The sequence below is a fragment of the Gaeumannomyces tritici genome, assembly GCF_000145635.1.
Source record: "Gaeumannomyces tritici R3-111a-1 unplaced genomic scaffold supercont2.1, whole genome shotgun sequence".
NCBI lineage: Eukaryota > Fungi > Ascomycota > Sordariomycetes > Magnaporthales > Magnaporthaceae > Gaeumannomyces > Gaeumannomyces tritici.
This window is the reverse complement of record NW_008804545.1, coordinates 224,668-239,506: the sequence shown is the minus strand read 5'-3', so window position 1 is coordinate 239,506 and position 14,839 is coordinate 224,668. Positions and strand designations below refer to the sequence as shown.

Below are 14,839 nucleotides of genomic sequence, written 5' to 3'. Positions count from 1 at the left end.
CGCACATGTTCAGTTAGACACGGGAATGATTCTATATAAACGGTTGGAAGGAAACGTCCATATGGGTTCGATGACGGCTTCAAAGCTCGGGCCGGGTTGAAAGAATTACAATTCCATTGTACACAAATTGGTCTCTACCTCTGTCTACCCAAGTTCGAAAAACGGCAAAGACTGTCGACTAGCATTGTTGTCGAGTACCGTCGCCCTGGGGCCCTATTACATCAGCGCCCCTCGCAGTAGAAAGGCACCTGCACGCACCCAGACCACCAGCCTCTTTTCTTTTCTTTTTATCCATATTCTTATTTCTATTGTTATTCGTATTATTATTCCAGTCCTAATAGCCTTTCTGTTGTTCAGTAGATACCACGTAGGTGGGAATGCCATTTCTTTTGGGGTGGGCGTGCCACCCTACCATGATAGCCACCTTTGTTGTCAGTCTCTGCGGGCAATACGTGTAATAAGATTGCAGATGATAAGCACCTAGCTATCTAGCAAGTAGTGTTGTTGAAACACCGCATCTGCGGGAATATCGCCCGTATCTGACAACGGGGAAAGAAACAAGCCCCGTGATAGAAACAATGGTAAGCAGCCGGAAGCGACAGTCTGCTAGGTCCGAAGGCCGAGGGGCTATGAGCTGTGCAGCTTCTTAGCGCCTCGTGTCTGAGGTTGAGGATATCCTCGGACACCTTATGTAATCAAGCGCGGACCTAAACAACGGGCCGAGTCACGGCTCTAACACAAACGGAATGTTGGAAAGCTCTCAAGGAAACGAAAAAGGAAATACACAAGAGGATATAAAAAGAAACTGACATGTAGGAAAAGAGTAATCTCAAATCGCGCGAATGTCTTGGTCCTGTTGTTGAAACATGAAACCCCAAGTTCCAGAGAGGTTGCCAACGTCCAAGATCAATCCCTCGATAAAGGAGAGGGCTGACCAGCAACGTAGCTGAACGTAATTAAGCTGATTTTAATGTTTAACCAGCCAAGGTTTATGTTGACTGGTTACCTATTTTTCAGCAGCGTGGAGATGGTGTGGAGAGAGCTTCTTAGGGCTCTCCCTAACCGACGGGAGCGGTCCCAGTGACGACCCGGGCGCTCAACCGCGTCTGGCTCCTAGTCGTAGTTGATGAATTCGTCAAAGATGCTGTCGTCGATGGATTCCACGTCGATAAACTCGACGCCGAACGAGGTGTCGGTGCTGGCGGAGGTACTGTTATACACCGAGCCACCGTAGCCGGCCGAGGGGTTGTGGCCGACGTAGGGGTCGTGGCCGACGTAGGGGTCGTGGCCGACGAAGGGGTCCTCGTTGGAGAAGTTGTTCGATCCATTGTCCGAGTCAGGCATGGCGTGCTCGTTGAATGCGGTGGGGGCGCTCGGGTTCAAGCCGTTCCAGACCCACCCGATTGGTCCGTCGCCCGACGGTACGGGCATCGGAGGGGGAGCCGGGGGCGCCATGATACCTTCCGTGTCTTGATTGCGTTGGGCCTCTTGTTAGCAGATATCGGGGACGATGCGTCTCCTCGTGCGATGGGAGAGGGTTAGATCTCACCAACAGGCATGCTGTCCATGGCGGCTTCATATGACGGCCCACCGGAGAAGCCTGGGACCTGGTAGCCAAGCATGACGGCGTCCTTGCCGCATAATACTACGTCGGTTTCGAGCTCGGTAGCGACCAGGGCATTGATCATGTGAACGGGGTGGGATTCTCTCCCAACAACAATGGTTATCTGGCGGCCGCCTCCGTATCGCGAAGGGACTGGGACCGTGCACAGGTTGCTGCTCCTGCCGAGGTATTCCCCGGATACCAAGGTATGCTCTAGCCCTGGTCGGCTATCGATAACGGCGGCACAGCCCTCCATCCTGAACGTTCCGTCCTCGTGGTAATCTCCGGTGTGGATTCCGAGGTATCTATAGTCGAACCAAGGGCCATGGCAGTGGGCCTGTGGCTGCGGAACCGGGGCTTGCTGCGGGATCTGGACTGCTGTCGGGGCCTGGCCCGCCGCCTCTCCCCAGTCGTCCAGCCCGTGAAGGTACCCCCCCAAAAACGCCGGGCTGAAGTCCGGGAACGGCGCCCCGACGCCGGATCCGAGGGCCGTAGGCGCCGAGGCTGCAGCTTGCAGTCCCTGGCCTTGTCCCTGACCTCGGTCCGCATACGCCGCCCCCGGATGTTGGGCGGCAGGGGTCGGGGCGGCCGACGTCGCGGGCTGGATGGGCGCAACGGGATGGCCCATTGTGGGTGGGACGCCGGCTGGGATGCCCGGGAACGCAGGAGAAGGGCTTGGAGCCTCGCTGGCGAGAGCGAGAGGAGCGGTGGCGGCATCGACAGCTAGCTGCCGGCGCCTACGGTCGTCTTGGATCGCGGGGTGCATCTCTGGCGGCGGCTGGCCTTTGCGCGGACGTCCTAGGTTATTTAGGTAGTCGGACACATCCGCTGGCTCCTTGCGCTTGGTCTCCCTGACCCCACTGGGGGAGGCGAGAACCGGCCGCGGGCACGGGGAGTCTGAACCGTTGGAGGGCGGCCCGCCGGTGGCTTGGGTGTGGTAATGCTGTGCCTCTCGGCTCCTGCTTCCGGGATTGTTGGAGGGCATCGCCACTCTGTAGGTGTTGTGATAGAGACCTTGTGTACGGGAGACTTCCCTCAGTCTAGAGGGGCGAACGGGATGGATTTAAGGGAGCGTTGGAGCCATACGAAAGAGACAGCAGCGAGAGACTAGCCCGGGGGAGAGCCGAGAGAGGCCCAAGGAGGGAGGAGAGGTTCAAGGGGAGAGGGGGGCCCGAGAGAAGAGAGAACGCCTAGGGAAAGTAGTAGCGAGGGCATGGGACGGACGTGGAAATATAAATTACCAGTTCCAACGAATAACGATATGGTCCGCAAACTCGGCGGGAGGGGATGTTGCAAAGTTGATTTACTTGCCACTATTTTGCGTCAACAGGTCCCTGCAGCAGCCGCCTTATTGACCTCCTACCAAAGTTGCCTTTTGCAGCGGTCGCATTTTCCGGACTGGGAGCCGTCGCCTTTTGGGCCTCGGAACATCCGCGATTGACCATGGCGGACATATAGAATAATACGTTGAGTTGGGCGGCTGCATGAGCGAGGGCTCTGAAGTGGAATTATCGCCCACTCGTCGGTTTTGCGACTCTCTTGGGAGATAGAAAGGCCAGCGCGCCGGGGGTAAAGGCATCAGGGGAGGACACCCTTCTAGTAATAGGCCCATGCCGGTAGGCCAACCCACTCCTCCATGAACGCCTTTTAGGAGAGCAGGGTTCACCCATCCCGTCCCGCACCCCCTTAGCTGCAGACCACAGCGTCACTCCTACCTCCCATCCATTGACCGTCTTTGTTCCCCCAGGACCACCGGTGAGCCTAGATTGCTCCATTGTTGGGGGGTGCAGACAAGGACACCGCGAACCATCCACCGCTTGCCGCATGTGAATTCATGAGCCAGGTCGCAGCCTGCCTCTCGCTAAGCTGCATACGGCTGACGCAGGCAGGGCGGCCGACTATGTGGCCGTGTGGTTGTCACCATACCTAATGGACTTGGTGGTGTGGGCCAGTGGCGTCCCCCCTCCCTTCCTTCCACCGTGACGCCCGGGCTGACAGCGCCGTTGCCCGGCCGGCTATCTAGGTAGTTGTGAACGCTACCTCGCTTGCGCGAGGATCACGGCGCTTAAACTGGCGCTGGTGATGTCTCGCCAAGTGGTTCCGCCCCAGACAACGATCAGCCAATGCTACTTGACTGTAGATTTTGAGGCCGAAGGCCTAAGAGGCCTGATGCCTTTGGTGAGGCTGGCCTCCTATATATAGAGGGTGTCTTGAGCTCCCAGACGACATCCATTGAGCCTTCTCCCATCGGGCTCCAGGGGCAGCTCGCCATAAGCAAGCGAAGTCTCTTAATCTAGAACTACCACCGTTTCTGCCCTCCCCGCAGACTGCAAGGTTAACCATTCCCAGCACCCCCCTCACGAGGTGAAGGCCGACCCACTTCGGCACGCGCGTATACCATAGGTCGCGACAGGCGGCTGACTGCCAGACCAAAAAAAAAGACTTCTAAAATAGGGACTCATGTCACGGAACACAGACCCAAGGGCCGTACCCTTACGACAACATAAGATAGGACCCAATCGCGGATCTACAGCCGGGCCCGGTCAGGACGTCCTTTTTTCTCCACCCCCTTCGGAGCCGCCATCCCCGCGGCCCTGGTACGCCGGCCATTCCTCTGCCTCGAGCGAGTACGGGACTCACACGCCCGCCAGCTCGGATTGCCAAGACGAGGGCGTCGCGGATCTGGAGACCGATCCGGAGCCTTGCCACGGACCCGCCACGCCAACCAACGAAAGCCCTCGTGGAAGCAGCGATGGCCAAGACACGCCGGGAGGGGGTGATACAGCCCGCCCCGGGAGCGACGCTGCAACCAGCAAGCCTTCCGGAGACGGCACCACCACCACCCCCTGCGGCCGCCCCAGCGAGCTGGAGTACCAGGAAAAATACGGCCCGCAGATCGAGGCCTGGCTGTCGGACCTGGAGCGCCGCGCGGCCCGGAACACCAACGTCTTCCTCAACGACGGCGTCACCCCTAACCCCGCTCGGGCGCCGTACGTATCGCTCGGGGGTGGTGGGGTGGCGGGGCGGGGAAACTGGGGCTCGGACGGGCCCGAGCCGTTCTGGCGGTGGTCCGTGCTGTTGCAGCGCTGGATCCACGAGGACCCCGCCACCGGCATGCTCCTCATCTACCCCAAGCAGCTCATCCATTAGCGCGAGAGCTCGACAGGTGGAAGCATTTCCCGTCATATTCCCTCCTCGCCTCCCCCATCAACTCTGGTTTAAAGTCGGAAGATTCGCGGGTTTCGATACGGGTGTCAGCCATTGGATCGTCGGGAAGGCACAGGACTCAGCTTGGTTCGTAGGCTTCACTGCGTCCGCCCGCTAGTGTCGTACAACATTAAAGGCGGAAGATCGCATGAACCGTCCCGGTTATCCGGGCAAGAACTATTGGATCAAAATACTGGATATTTCATAAGTATACAGAGTCAACAAGGAACTGCAGGTGATAGACGACGCCAGGCCCGCGGTACGACGTTTCTTGAAATTTTTGTTTCACTTAACTTCAGTCCGATTCGAGGTATCACAGCAGAAAAAAGAGCATAGTATGTCATTGGTCCAGTAACTCCAAGCATACCCATTCATGACAAACCCAGATGTGAAAAAAAGCCTAAAATAAAACACAAGGGGAATCATCATCGTCTTGGTCGAGGTAAAGAGAACCAACCATGCCTAACGGACGGACGGACGACGCCGTTGAGATACACTCCACGCGGCTCATAATCTCCAGCCATTTATGATTGCAGCTTCACGTAATTGCTGGGGAAGATGCCGTGCCGGCTCCCAATCATGCCAGTCCTGCCCGACGACATAGTCAGCAAACCTCGACCAATCGAGGGGAAAAGGGGGCTGCGGGGCGGATAGACGTACCACCAGTCATTGTCGCTGTCCGTCTTCTTCAGCACCGTGATGACGTCGCCCTTTTTGAACCCGAGGTCGCCGGGCTGGTCCGCGTCAAACGTGAAGAGCGCGACGGCCTCGTTCTTCTTGAGCAGCGCCTGCTTGCTGGCAAAGTTGGGCTTCGGCGCCGCCGGCCTACCGGGCTTGCCCGTCGCCGCGGCCGCTCCTGCGCTGTAGGTGTTGGACCTCGAGACCCCCGCCGCCGCCGCCGCCGCGCCGTACGCGTTGTTGTCCTGCCATGTGCTGGACCGCTTCGGCCCTCCAAACTCGGCAGCCTCACCCTTGGATGCGCCGGCGGCAGCAGCGCCGGCGGCGGCGCCTGACGACGGCGCCTGCTGGCCGCCCTCGCCGTATGCGCTGCCCTTGCGGCCCTTCCAGACGACGTCGCCGTGGCTCGCGTCGTAGCGCGGGGACTCGTTGTACATGTGGCTGTCGCCTTGGGTGCCGGTGCGGCCCACGCTCGTGAAGGAGCGGGAGTTGAGGATGTTGAGGAGCGGGCCGGCTTCGTAGGGTACGGGCTCGGTCCCGCTCAGCAGCTCGCGGGCGCTGATGGGCCGGCCGTAGAGCTTCGCGTTCGCATCCTTGCGCTCGATGATGGCGGACCCCTCGAGGGAGACGCCGGCAAAGAGGCCCTTGGTCTTGCTGTAACTAAAGATGGCGGCGACCGACCTCAGGCTGGCGGCGCCAGCGGCCTCGGCGTTGCGGCCGACGGGCCCGGCGGCGAGCGAGACGTTTCCGCCAAGGGTGAGGGATCCGGCCTGGGAAAAGGTCTTGATGGCGGCGGCGTCGTTGAGGATGAAGACAAAGTCGGTCAGCTCGAAGCCGATCTGGCCGCCGACGCCTGCGCCGCCCGTGGCGATGGCGCTCGGTGCGCTCCAGCCCCCATCGGGAAGGCGCGCAATCACCAGGCCGCTGCCGAACCTGGCGGAGCCGATGAAGCCGGCCTTGATGACGGTAAAGATGGCGAGTCCCTGGAAGAAGAGCGTTTGTTTTGGCGACGTTAGTAGTCCCGTTTGGCGTGCATGCAGAGGCGGCGTAACAACGGCGCGTGGATAGCACTCGCCTTAGCTTCGGCTAGAATGGACGGCGGGATGACTTTGTCGGGGCTAAGCGCCTGGCGAGGGTCGATAAAGGATGCGAGGATCTTGCCGCATTTCTTGCATTCCGCTGCCGCATGAACAAGGGAGTGAAAAAAGAAAAAAAACAGGGTTGGTCAGTCAGCCGAACCATATTGTCGGGAGCTGAGCTGCAACTGCGGCTGGCAGGCGCGAACGGCTCAAAACACGGGCATCCACAACTTACACGCCATTGACGACGGCAGCGGATTGTTGATACCCATCTTGGGCAGATCTGAACGGAGCGACGGGCGTGTGGGAGAAGAAGCAAAGGAGTGGAAGAGAGCGACTCTGTCCGGCCTGGGGAACGCTCAACGAGAGAGTGTGCGCGAGAATGAAGGCGCAAGAGTGAGAGCGACAGTGTTGGGCATCTAGGCTCGGCAAGGGGCAGGCAACAGCTCCCTAAGGCAAAGGTGTCACGCTTTATGTGCTCGATGGTGGGGTTCGCCTTTCTTGGGCGGCACGACGGACAGGCGCTTTGTGTGGAACCAAGACTCGACGAGATCCGATCGAGCCGGGGGCAGCAGCAGCTGTTGCTTAGGTGGTGTTGGTGCCGTGTAGGATTGCACGAATTTCCGTCAGCACCCTGCCTGTCTCCTGTCTGACCGGCCTTTTGTCTCTGCCAAACGGAGCCGGGATCGCACGACGAGGTGCCACATCTTTGGCTATTGAGATGATGCGTGTGCATAGTTCAAGTCTGCCATCTGACAGCTACCTCGTTGCTTATCACTCGCCTGGGCTGAGCTCACTCGTAAAAACATCAAAAACGTTCTGCTCAGCCCCTCACGCACGCGTCATGCCGTGCGTTTCCCCAATTCCCCGTTTGAATGCTTTCCCCGCCATCCATTCAAAGCGGGTCAAACAACTCCCAGGAGCCCCCTGTTCGCAAGCCACATCTATGTGGCTGGTACAGTGTTACCTGCACGTGTCCCAGCAGGGTCCCCGACGCCACATGGCCCGGCGTCCATTCGCGCCCTTTCGCTCGCCTGCTGGAGAGATCGTCATGTCTCGCCCCCCCTTGATTTCAACAGTCCAACGGGTACCGCCAACCGCATCCACATTCGACCGCCGACGGCCGGACTGACAACCGCGCGTCCACAACCACCGAACAGCTCAACACAAACAGTTGTCTAGAGAGAGTGTGCCCTTCACCACCACGACCCACCAACCAGCCCGGCTGCGAATGGGGTTGACGACCCGACGGAGCGAGCGGCGTTAGAAAGCGGCTCGGATCAGCAAGGAGAAGCAGCCGCCGACCACAAGGCCGCTGAATGTCGCGATAACCAACAACCCACAATCCCCCGACCCGCGCCGAAACAGACACAATGTCGGAATCGTACGAGCGCGAGCGCCAGAACAACGCTCGCCTGGAGGAGCTGTCCGCCAAGGTGTCGGCGCTCCGGGGCGTAACGGTAGACATCTACGACAACGCGCGGGCGCAGGACGTCATTGACAATACCGTGAGTCGCACATACCACGCACACCAACCATTCTTCCCCTCCCCTATTCTTACTCTTCTTTCCACCTCTAAAACCCATCCCTGTTCCGCAGTCCGACACCTTCTCGTCCATGGGCGCGCAGCTCAAAAACTCCACCAGCCGCATCGGCCGCATGGCCGCCTCGGGGAACAAGGTCGCCATCCTCAAGCTGTCGGCCATCCTCATCGGCATCTTCCTGGTGCTCTACTACGCCGCGAAGCTATTCTTGTGAAGAAAGTATTGCCGGAAATGAATGATAATAAAACAACCGTTTCTCAGCCGACCTGCCCCCGAAACCAGCCAGGCAGGATGCTGTCGCGGCGTAGCCAAATGGTTGCTGTTGTATAACACAAAGCATCCGGGTTCGAGCTTTTGAGCTTTTGGCTCACATACAGCCCACACTCCGGGTTCTCCGTTAGCGACGAAACGAAACATACGCATCTTGAACCCGGGATCCGACGCCCCCAAAAAGGATGCAACGCGCAGTTGAAGGAGCCCTGGCGGCCAGCGCGCGCGGCCTGGGTATTGAACAGAGATCCATCGGGGTGCCGTCTCCCATAGCTCGAGAGCATAGCACGGCGTCCGGGGTCTCCCTACTTTTGGTTATCGTTTTGCTTTAAGCGTGTGCGACGTTTGTCAGGATAAGATATAGAACAGATACGACATTTAGCTTTGCTTGCAGCTTGCACAATTGTACCCATGCTTCGAACACCAAGGAACTCAGAGACGCTTCTGTTGACTGTCGTCTTTCTTGTGTCTATAATCATGCACAATGGCCGAAGACACGCTCTTCCGAGATAGACTCCTTAAATGAACTGCGTGTGTATAAGTCGAGATGCAAAGAGCCAGACGCCGAGCATTCATATACAAAGAATCAAGACAATCCGTCCCCCAGCCACACCACCAACGATTCTCTGAGCAATGCACCCTTCTATCCGTCGCCCACCCCCAAACCACCGCCGCCACCACGATCAAGAGGGGCAAATCACTGCCACACATTTGAGAATAAGTCGTCACCGTTGCCCCCTGAACCTCCAGTAGCCCCAAACCCGCCTGCGGGCTTGGAGGTCCCACCCGTGCTGCTGGCCCAGCCGCCAAACTCCTCGTCGGCCGACACTTTGGGCTGGAATCCGCCCGAAGCCCCGGGGACGATGCTCTGGCCGGCCAGGCTCGACCCGCCGGCCGCGCTGTCCCCCCAGCCACCAAAGCCGCTGGAGGCAGCCTGGCTGGGTGCGGCGGGGGCGGGCTTGGCCGAGGCCCATGCATTGTCGTTGCCCCAAACATCCGAGGTAGACCAAGCCGACGACGATCCCATCGCCGCCATCGGGTTCGCAGCCGCAGGTGCCGCAGCGGGGGGCGATGCGGTCTGGCTTGAGAGGTTGAACACCGAGCTGGAGGCTGCGGGCGCTGCCGCCGAGGCGGCCATGGGAGTTGGGACGCTAGGTTTGGGTGCCGCGGCAGGCGCGGGCGAGGAAAAGTCAAACAGATCACCGAGGGCAGACGACGCAGGCACCGGCGCAGCCGCGGGCTTCGAGGCGGCGGCCGACGAGGAGAAGGCGTCGAAGTCGCCAAACGAGGATTTTTGTTGTTGACTTGGCTGGGCCGTGGCCGCCGGTTTGGCGTTAAAAAAGCCCCCACCACCACCGAGGCCAGAGAAAGCCGAAGATTGCTGTGGTGGCGGCGGCGAGCGGCTGCTGATGCTGCTGAGGCCAGCAAAGGCATCGCTCACTGGGCTTTTTTGCGCAGTCGCTGTCGAGCCGAAACTCAGGCTGCCAAAGGCGTCATTCATGCCGCCCACGCCTCCGCTACCGCCGCCCATGGAGCTCTGCTGCTGGAATGTGGGAGACTGCATGCCCCCAAAGGAGCCCGTGTGGCCGTGTGCCGGCTGCTGCGCAGCAGGTTGTGGGCGAGGAGCTGTCGCGTAAAGGGAGAGGATCGACTGCTTCAGGTCCGGGCGTGACTGACCGCCGGGGGTAGTGGTGGCCGGGCTGGCGCTGGACGGGCGTGGAGGGGCGACAGGCTCGTTGCCCAGAAAATCGAGGCCCAGGAGCGAGTCTCTGGTGCTGGTCTTGGGAGGTGCGGCGTCGGCCTTGGCGGGGACCTTGGATAGGGACGGGCTGGCACTACTAGCACGTTGGGGGATGGGATCGCCGCCGATGAGGTCTTCTTGCGGGGCAGGGGGCGCCGGGATGCGGCGCGGCGCGGCCGATTGGCCGACCGAGGCCTTGCGGACAGCCTCCTTCTTGTCTATGTTCTGCTTCTCCTTGACGATACTGAGGGGGATATCGTCGTCGGCTTCGGCGTCGAGGGTGGCGGGGTCGGGGATACCACCGTCCATGACCCAGCGCTTGAGTTCGTACTTGGTGCGGATGAAATTCTCGATCTTTGACTCGGAGGGCGCGTGACCGGCGGCCAGCTTGGACTCCCAATACTTGTTGGCGCGGGCGTTGCCCCAGCTCAGGATGCTCTGCAGCTGCTCGTCCGTCCAAGAGTCGAGATCGACCGACTTGACCCTGCTGATGTGCGTTCCCATACCGCGGTGGATGCCCGAGCACCGGATGCAAATGAAGACGCCCAGGTTCCAGCTGGCCCATCGAGGATCTGCGCGGCGACGAGTTGGCTGTCAGTCTTCGGTCTTCCCTTGCCATAGCTCAGCCGAGTGAGGGCGCCATACGTTTGTTCCTCTTGCAGTCTGCGCATATTTTGTTGGACTCGAGCTTCAGCAGGCTCTTGATTGTCAGCGTGTTCTGGGCCGCCCTTTCGGCGGCCGGGTTGGGCGCTCGTCTCGACATGGCGGCCGGCGGGTATCGATGCCAAATGTGCAAAGGAGATAAAGGCGACGTCCACGTCGGTCGAGCCGGTCGAGGGAGATGGCGGATTCGGGGTTGGCAGGTCGCTCTGGCTGGGCCGCCTTTTTAATTTCGGAACGCTGTCCGAGTCTTGGGCCTCGGGAACGCAGCTGTGCACAATAGGCGATCGTGTCAGGAGTCGCCCCAGCGTCGTACGGTGCGTGTACTATTATATACGGCTTCCCAGCACAGTGGAGATTGGATTCTAGCGTCCATCCCATTGATGACGTTTAAAGGCATCTCAACTAACTTTAGGCAAACGGGTCGTGGAGGAAATGGCCCCAGTATTTCATCTCTATCCAGGTTGGCCACTTCCTACAGGATCCTCAAAAAATAAAGCTGCGGGAGACAAAACAGTCTCGCAACGCCAAGCTGTTTCTCCATTGAAGAATTACACCAGAAGGGCGCTAGAGTCCTGTCTCATTACAACGTATGGAACGGCTCGTAACTACTCGATGAACAATCAGATGGCGTAAAAGTATATCGGTCTATGTGGTCGGTTGGTTCTCCTCCAGAAACTCAAGCCTCGGCTCGACGCGCTGATTCTCGTCCCTAGCTTGGGCTTGAAGTCGTTAACTCTCTTCCTAGTCTTCTTCCATAGTCTCCGCCTGCTTCCTGGTTGAATAATCTTTTGCTCTCGCCGTCCTGCCATATCATCCGTTTACTTTTAATCGCATATAGCAGTATGCTTATCTACACGTTTCTCAAGTTCGGCCGCAAGGCTTATTCTAAGTTCTCAGTGTTCTGTGCCACGACGCACGTCATCCGGTGTCGGACCCCATTTTCGCTGACCCCACTGGCTGCACCGCCAAGGAACCCCAGTGCCTGGCTCCATGCAACGACAGCTATCCAGGCCCTCGTCAGGGACCCAGCCACGCGTGACGCAATCACACTGCACTACCATGAACTCTCGGGGTTCACGCCAAACACAGAGAGCTTGCAACGTGAAGCAATAGGCAACACCGTCCGTGTCTGCCTCGCAGTGCCCAGTCACTGAAGGCAAACAGAGTGGATGAGAACCGGTTTACTCCCACCATCGCTGCCGCTACCCCGCACCCTCCTTCTTGCGCGCCTTCGCATCCCTCCCTCCCACCAGCAGAGAAACCCCACGCATCCCGCTTCGGCACTTGAGGCCCGGTTGGCGCCATATCCATGTTCTCACAGGTACGAATGTCTTGCCGATCGGGAAGCCGGACCTAGCGTCTACCTGTTTGGCTCCTGGCCTTGTCTGCACCTTGCTTCCCCTGCATTCACTGGCGCCCAAGAATTCATCCCGTATCTCTGCCATACAGAGTGCAGATGAAAAGGGAACAAAACATCACAAGACTCCACATACACTCGACTCCCCTGGACACCCATGTTGATCAAGTTCACGCCATGGTTTATAGAAGAAACCCTACTCGGCTGTCACCGTCACTATCGAGCGGTTGACCAGCGAGACATACGAGGAGGATGATCTGAGCGGCATTCCGGACCTAGTTGAGGTCATCAAGCTCCAGGGCTCGGGTCCCACCGAAGCCGCCCGCGCCATCCGCAAAAAGCTAAAGTACGGCAACGTCCATCGCCAACTCCGCGCTCTGACTCTCCTCGATGGCCTTATCCAAAACGCCGGGCCTCGTTTCCAGCGTGCCTTTGCCGATGAGCCCTTGCTGGAGCGCCTCCGCTTTTGCGGCACCTCGGAGCTGTCCGATCCCGAGGTGAAAAAAAAGTGTTCCGTCCTCTTCCGCTCCTGGGCTGCCGAGTACGGAAAGACGCCGGGCCTTGAGGGTGTCTCAAAGCTCTACAAAGTAAGTCGAGCATGCCAGCGCCCTTTAGGTCATCGAGTCGGCGCTGACAAAGCCGGTTAGCAACTTCCCCGCCGCAAACAAGCTGTGACCCAAGACCGGTCCGCGGTGCTGCGTGAGACGGAGCAGAACCCGTTCCAGCCGGGTGAGGATGCCAACACCGCAAAGTCCTCGGGCAATCCCGCCGGCCACGCGGGATCGTCCTCAGCTGGAGGTTCCCACGTGACCGGGCGTATCGAGTCCTTCAGCCACTTCGGGTCGAAAGACAAGAAGAAGAAGGACAAGGACAAGGACAAAGGAAAAAAGGCCCCGCGGCCATTCGACCTTGCGGCTGAGCAGGACCAGATGAAGACCACCATCGCCGAGTCCTCCATAGCAGCCACCAACCTGCAGAATGCACTGCAGACCATCAACCGGGAGAGAGAGCGAATCTCGGAAAATGAGGCCGCCGTCCGCCATTTTGAGGCATGCAAGCAGCTCAGACGGAAGATTCTCCGATATGTTAGTCGAGACAGCCAGCATCCGCCCTAGCCCCGCGCGCACTTGGAAGCTAACCTCCCCGTCTCGGGACTTCTCTTCAGATCCATCACGTAGAGTCGGAGGAGTGGCTTGGCAGTCTCCTCCACGCAAATGACGAACTCATCACGGCACTGATGACGTTTGAGCAGCTGGACCGCTCTATTGACGCGGACAGTGATTCCGACGACGAAGCGGCTGAGCAAGCCCATGCGTATCGGAGTAAGCTGCTTTCCAGAAGCGAACACTCAAACATTCACTCACGGCACGGAATGGTGCTAACCACAACTGGCGTCGGAAAATGTAGTGCTCCGCGAAAAGTCCAAGGAGCAGAGCTCCCCTACAAGCCCTGCCGGCCAGATGGCTGGGCTCAGTCTAAACCGCAGCCCGCCGCCTCCGCCGCGGCCATCAGCCCTTTCAAAGCCAGGAGCGAATCCCTCGAGCTTTAGGCCTGCAGCGCAGCAGCCTGAGTCAGAGGAGGAAGATGATGAGAATGATCCATTCGCCGATCGGAACGAGGTCGTGACTCCGGGGCTGGAGAAGACCCAGCCGCGATGGTGAAGGCTTGCAGTCGTTCGGGGCTGCGGCACGCTCTCACCATTAATCACATCATCTCTATACGTCCTTGTTTTCTTCAGTCGCGTTTGGGACATGGCTCCCATCCCCATAGGGCATGCCGCCGCCCATACGTGTGGTACCCAGGGCTGTGTTGGGCTATAGTCGTCCCGTCTGTTATCTTGATGCAGTGCTGTGTACAGAATTATGAGCAAAGAGAGCGGTTGGTCCTTCGTGTCTTGATGTGACTCCTTCCATTACGAAGAGGAAATCGCGCAGTGAGCAGCACAGCTCGTAGCCCAGGGTAGTAGAACACTGCTAAGTAGCCAACTCTACGACCACGAGGTTGGCGGAGGTGGACAAATGCTTCACAACAAGACAGATATATGTCGAGCTGCCGAGGTGCGATTTTGTAGCTTGCGTTCAGAAATGGCTCTTCATCGTGCATGGAAACAACTAAAGTTGGGTAAAACGTAAGGCGACGGACGAATGATATCTTAGGGTTCGATTCGAACGATTGGCACTTTGGGAGGAGAGGGGATAAGGAACTATCGATGTAATAAGTCGAAAAGAAGATAATGTAATCAAGACAAAAGATGGGAAACTCATTAGCAAGCTAGTGAGATAGGCAGCCCGAGGTACCTACGGCCAGATGACCACGACTAACGCCATGCCCACGGCATCTTAGTCGGGACGGCACCGCGAGTACTGCTGCCTACACCACACGCCACTGAACGGATGTCCGGCCGGGCTCGTGACGGACCCGCGCGTCTGGCAATCGCACAGCGTCGTCAGCGCCCGGGGGTCCGCCTGGTACTTCCTCTGGCAGTCATAGTCCATGTACTTATAGCTCGGGTAGCCGAGCCCCTTGACGGCCTCCCAGTTGTCCCAGCTGCGCGTCTCGGCGAGCACGTTTGCGCAAAAGGTGTTGAACCGGCTGTTGTAGTTGGGGCCGGCGATGGCCCACATCTTCCAGCAGGCGTTGTCCGGTTGGTGCCTGCACTCGATCTGCGGCGGCTGCGTCGGCACCGGGGCCGCCGGG

The 14,839-nt window shown here is 58.9% G+C and overlaps 8 protein-coding genes across 8 annotated transcripts; 3 read left to right on the top strand and 5 right to left on the bottom strand.

Moving 5' to 3' along the window:
* Positions 1-1,113: 1,113 nt before the first annotated feature.
* Positions 1,114-2,588, bottom strand: GGTG_00077 (hypothetical protein; the record flags this gene model as incomplete). Its single annotated transcript, XM_009217817.1, has 2 exons — positions 1,114-1,469; positions 1,550-2,588. The coding sequence occupies 2 exons, from the start codon at positions 2,586-2,588 to the stop codon at positions 1,114-1,116; spliced, it is 1,395 nt and encodes a 464-aa protein (XP_009216081.1).
* Positions 2,589-2,916: 328 nt separating this feature from the next.
* Positions 2,917-3,378, bottom strand: GGTG_00076 (hypothetical protein; the record flags this gene model as incomplete). The annotated part of the gene is made up of 2 exons (XM_009217816.1): positions 2,917-3,098; positions 3,234-3,378. 2 exons carry the CDS (start codon positions 3,376-3,378, stop codon positions 2,917-2,919), a joined length of 327 nt encoding a protein of 108 aa, XP_009216080.1.
* A 685-nt stretch (positions 3,379-4,063) lies between these two features.
* Positions 4,064-4,753, top strand: GGTG_00075 (hypothetical protein; the record flags this gene model as incomplete). Its single annotated transcript, XM_009217815.1, has 1 exon — positions 4,064-4,753. One exon carries the CDS (start codon positions 4,064-4,066, stop codon positions 4,751-4,753), a length of 690 nt encoding a protein of 229 aa, XP_009216079.1.
* Positions 4,754-4,975: 222 nt separating this feature from the next.
* On the bottom strand, positions 4,976-7,374 carry GGTG_00074 (hypothetical protein). Its single transcript, XM_009217814.1, has 4 exons — positions 6,803-7,374; positions 6,564-6,667; positions 5,471-6,471; positions 4,976-5,398 (listed from the first exon to the last, which is right to left on the bottom strand). The coding sequence occupies exons 1-4, from the start codon at positions 6,837-6,839 to the stop codon at positions 5,335-5,337; spliced, it is 1,206 nt and encodes a 401-aa protein (XP_009216078.1). The 5' UTR covers positions 6,840-7,374; the 3' UTR covers positions 4,976-5,334.
* Positions 7,375-7,612: 238 nt separating this feature from the next.
* GGTG_00073 (hypothetical protein) lies at positions 7,613-8,982 on the top strand. The gene is made up of 2 exons (XM_009217813.1): positions 7,613-8,075; positions 8,167-8,982. Exons 1-2 carry the CDS (start codon positions 7,941-7,943, stop codon positions 8,323-8,325), a joined length of 294 nt encoding a protein of 97 aa, XP_009216077.1. The 5' UTR covers positions 7,613-7,940; the 3' UTR covers positions 8,326-8,982.
* GGTG_00072 (stromal membrane-associated protein 1) lies at positions 8,795-11,043 on the bottom strand. The gene is made up of 2 exons (XM_009217812.1): positions 10,768-11,043; positions 8,795-10,694 (listed from the first exon to the last, which is right to left on the bottom strand). The coding sequence occupies exons 1-2, from the start codon at positions 10,883-10,885 to the stop codon at positions 9,079-9,081; spliced, it is 1,734 nt and encodes a 577-aa protein (XP_009216076.1). The 5' UTR covers positions 10,886-11,043; the 3' UTR covers positions 8,795-9,078.
* A 718-nt stretch (positions 11,044-11,761) lies between these two features.
* On the top strand, positions 11,762-14,437 carry GGTG_00071 (VHS domain-containing protein). Its single transcript, XM_009217811.1, has 5 exons — positions 11,762-12,106; positions 12,331-12,729; positions 12,790-13,227; positions 13,308-13,464; positions 13,550-14,437. The coding sequence occupies exons 1-5, from the start codon at positions 12,095-12,097 to the stop codon at positions 13,801-13,803; spliced, it is 1,260 nt and encodes a 419-aa protein (XP_009216075.1). The 5' UTR covers positions 11,762-12,094; the 3' UTR covers positions 13,804-14,437.
* A 44-nt stretch (positions 14,438-14,481) lies between these two features.
* On the bottom strand, positions 14,482-14,766 carry GGTG_00070 (hypothetical protein; the record flags this gene model as incomplete). Its single annotated transcript, XM_009217810.1, has 1 exon — positions 14,482-14,766. The coding sequence occupies one exon, from the start codon at positions 14,764-14,766 to the stop codon at positions 14,482-14,484; it is 285 nt and encodes a 94-aa protein (XP_009216074.1).
* Between the last annotated feature and the right edge of the window lie 73 nt (positions 14,767-14,839).

Coding starts and splice junctions, on each gene's coding strand:
- GGTG_00074 (XM_009217814.1), bottom strand. CDS start 6,839: ATGGGTATCAACAATCCGCTGCCGTCGTCAATGGCGT. Junction 6,668..6,802: donor GCTGCCGTCGTCAATGGCGT/GTAAGTTGTGGA, acceptor TTCATGCGGCAG/CGGAATGCAAGAAATGCGGC. Junction 6,472..6,563: donor CCATTCTAGCCGAAGCTAAG/GCGAGTGCTATC, acceptor CTCTTCTTCCAG/GGACTCGCCATCTTTACCGT.
- GGTG_00073 (XM_009217813.1), top strand. CDS start 7,941: ATGTCGGAATCGTACGAGCGCGAGCGCCAGAACAACGCTCGCCTGGAG. Junction 8,076..8,166: donor AGGACGTCATTGACAATACC/GTGAGTCGCACA, acceptor CCTGTTCCGCAG/TCCGACACCTTCTCGTCCAT.
- GGTG_00072 (XM_009217812.1), bottom strand. CDS start 10,885: ATGTCGAGACGAGCGCCCAACCCGGCCGCCGAAAGGGCGGCCCAGAAC. Junction 10,695..10,767: donor AGACTGCAAGAGGAACAAAC/GTATGGCGCCCT, acceptor GTCGCCGCGCAG/ATCCTCGATGGGCCAGCTGG.
- GGTG_00071 (XM_009217811.1), top strand. Junction 13,228..13,307: donor GACGGAAGATTCTCCGATAT/GTTAGTCGAGAC, acceptor ACTTCTCTTCAG/ATCCATCACGTAGAGTCGGA. Junction 13,465..13,549: donor GCAAGCCCATGCGTATCGGA/GTAAGCTGCTTT, acceptor CGGAAAATGTAG/TGCTCCGCGAAAAGTCCAAG.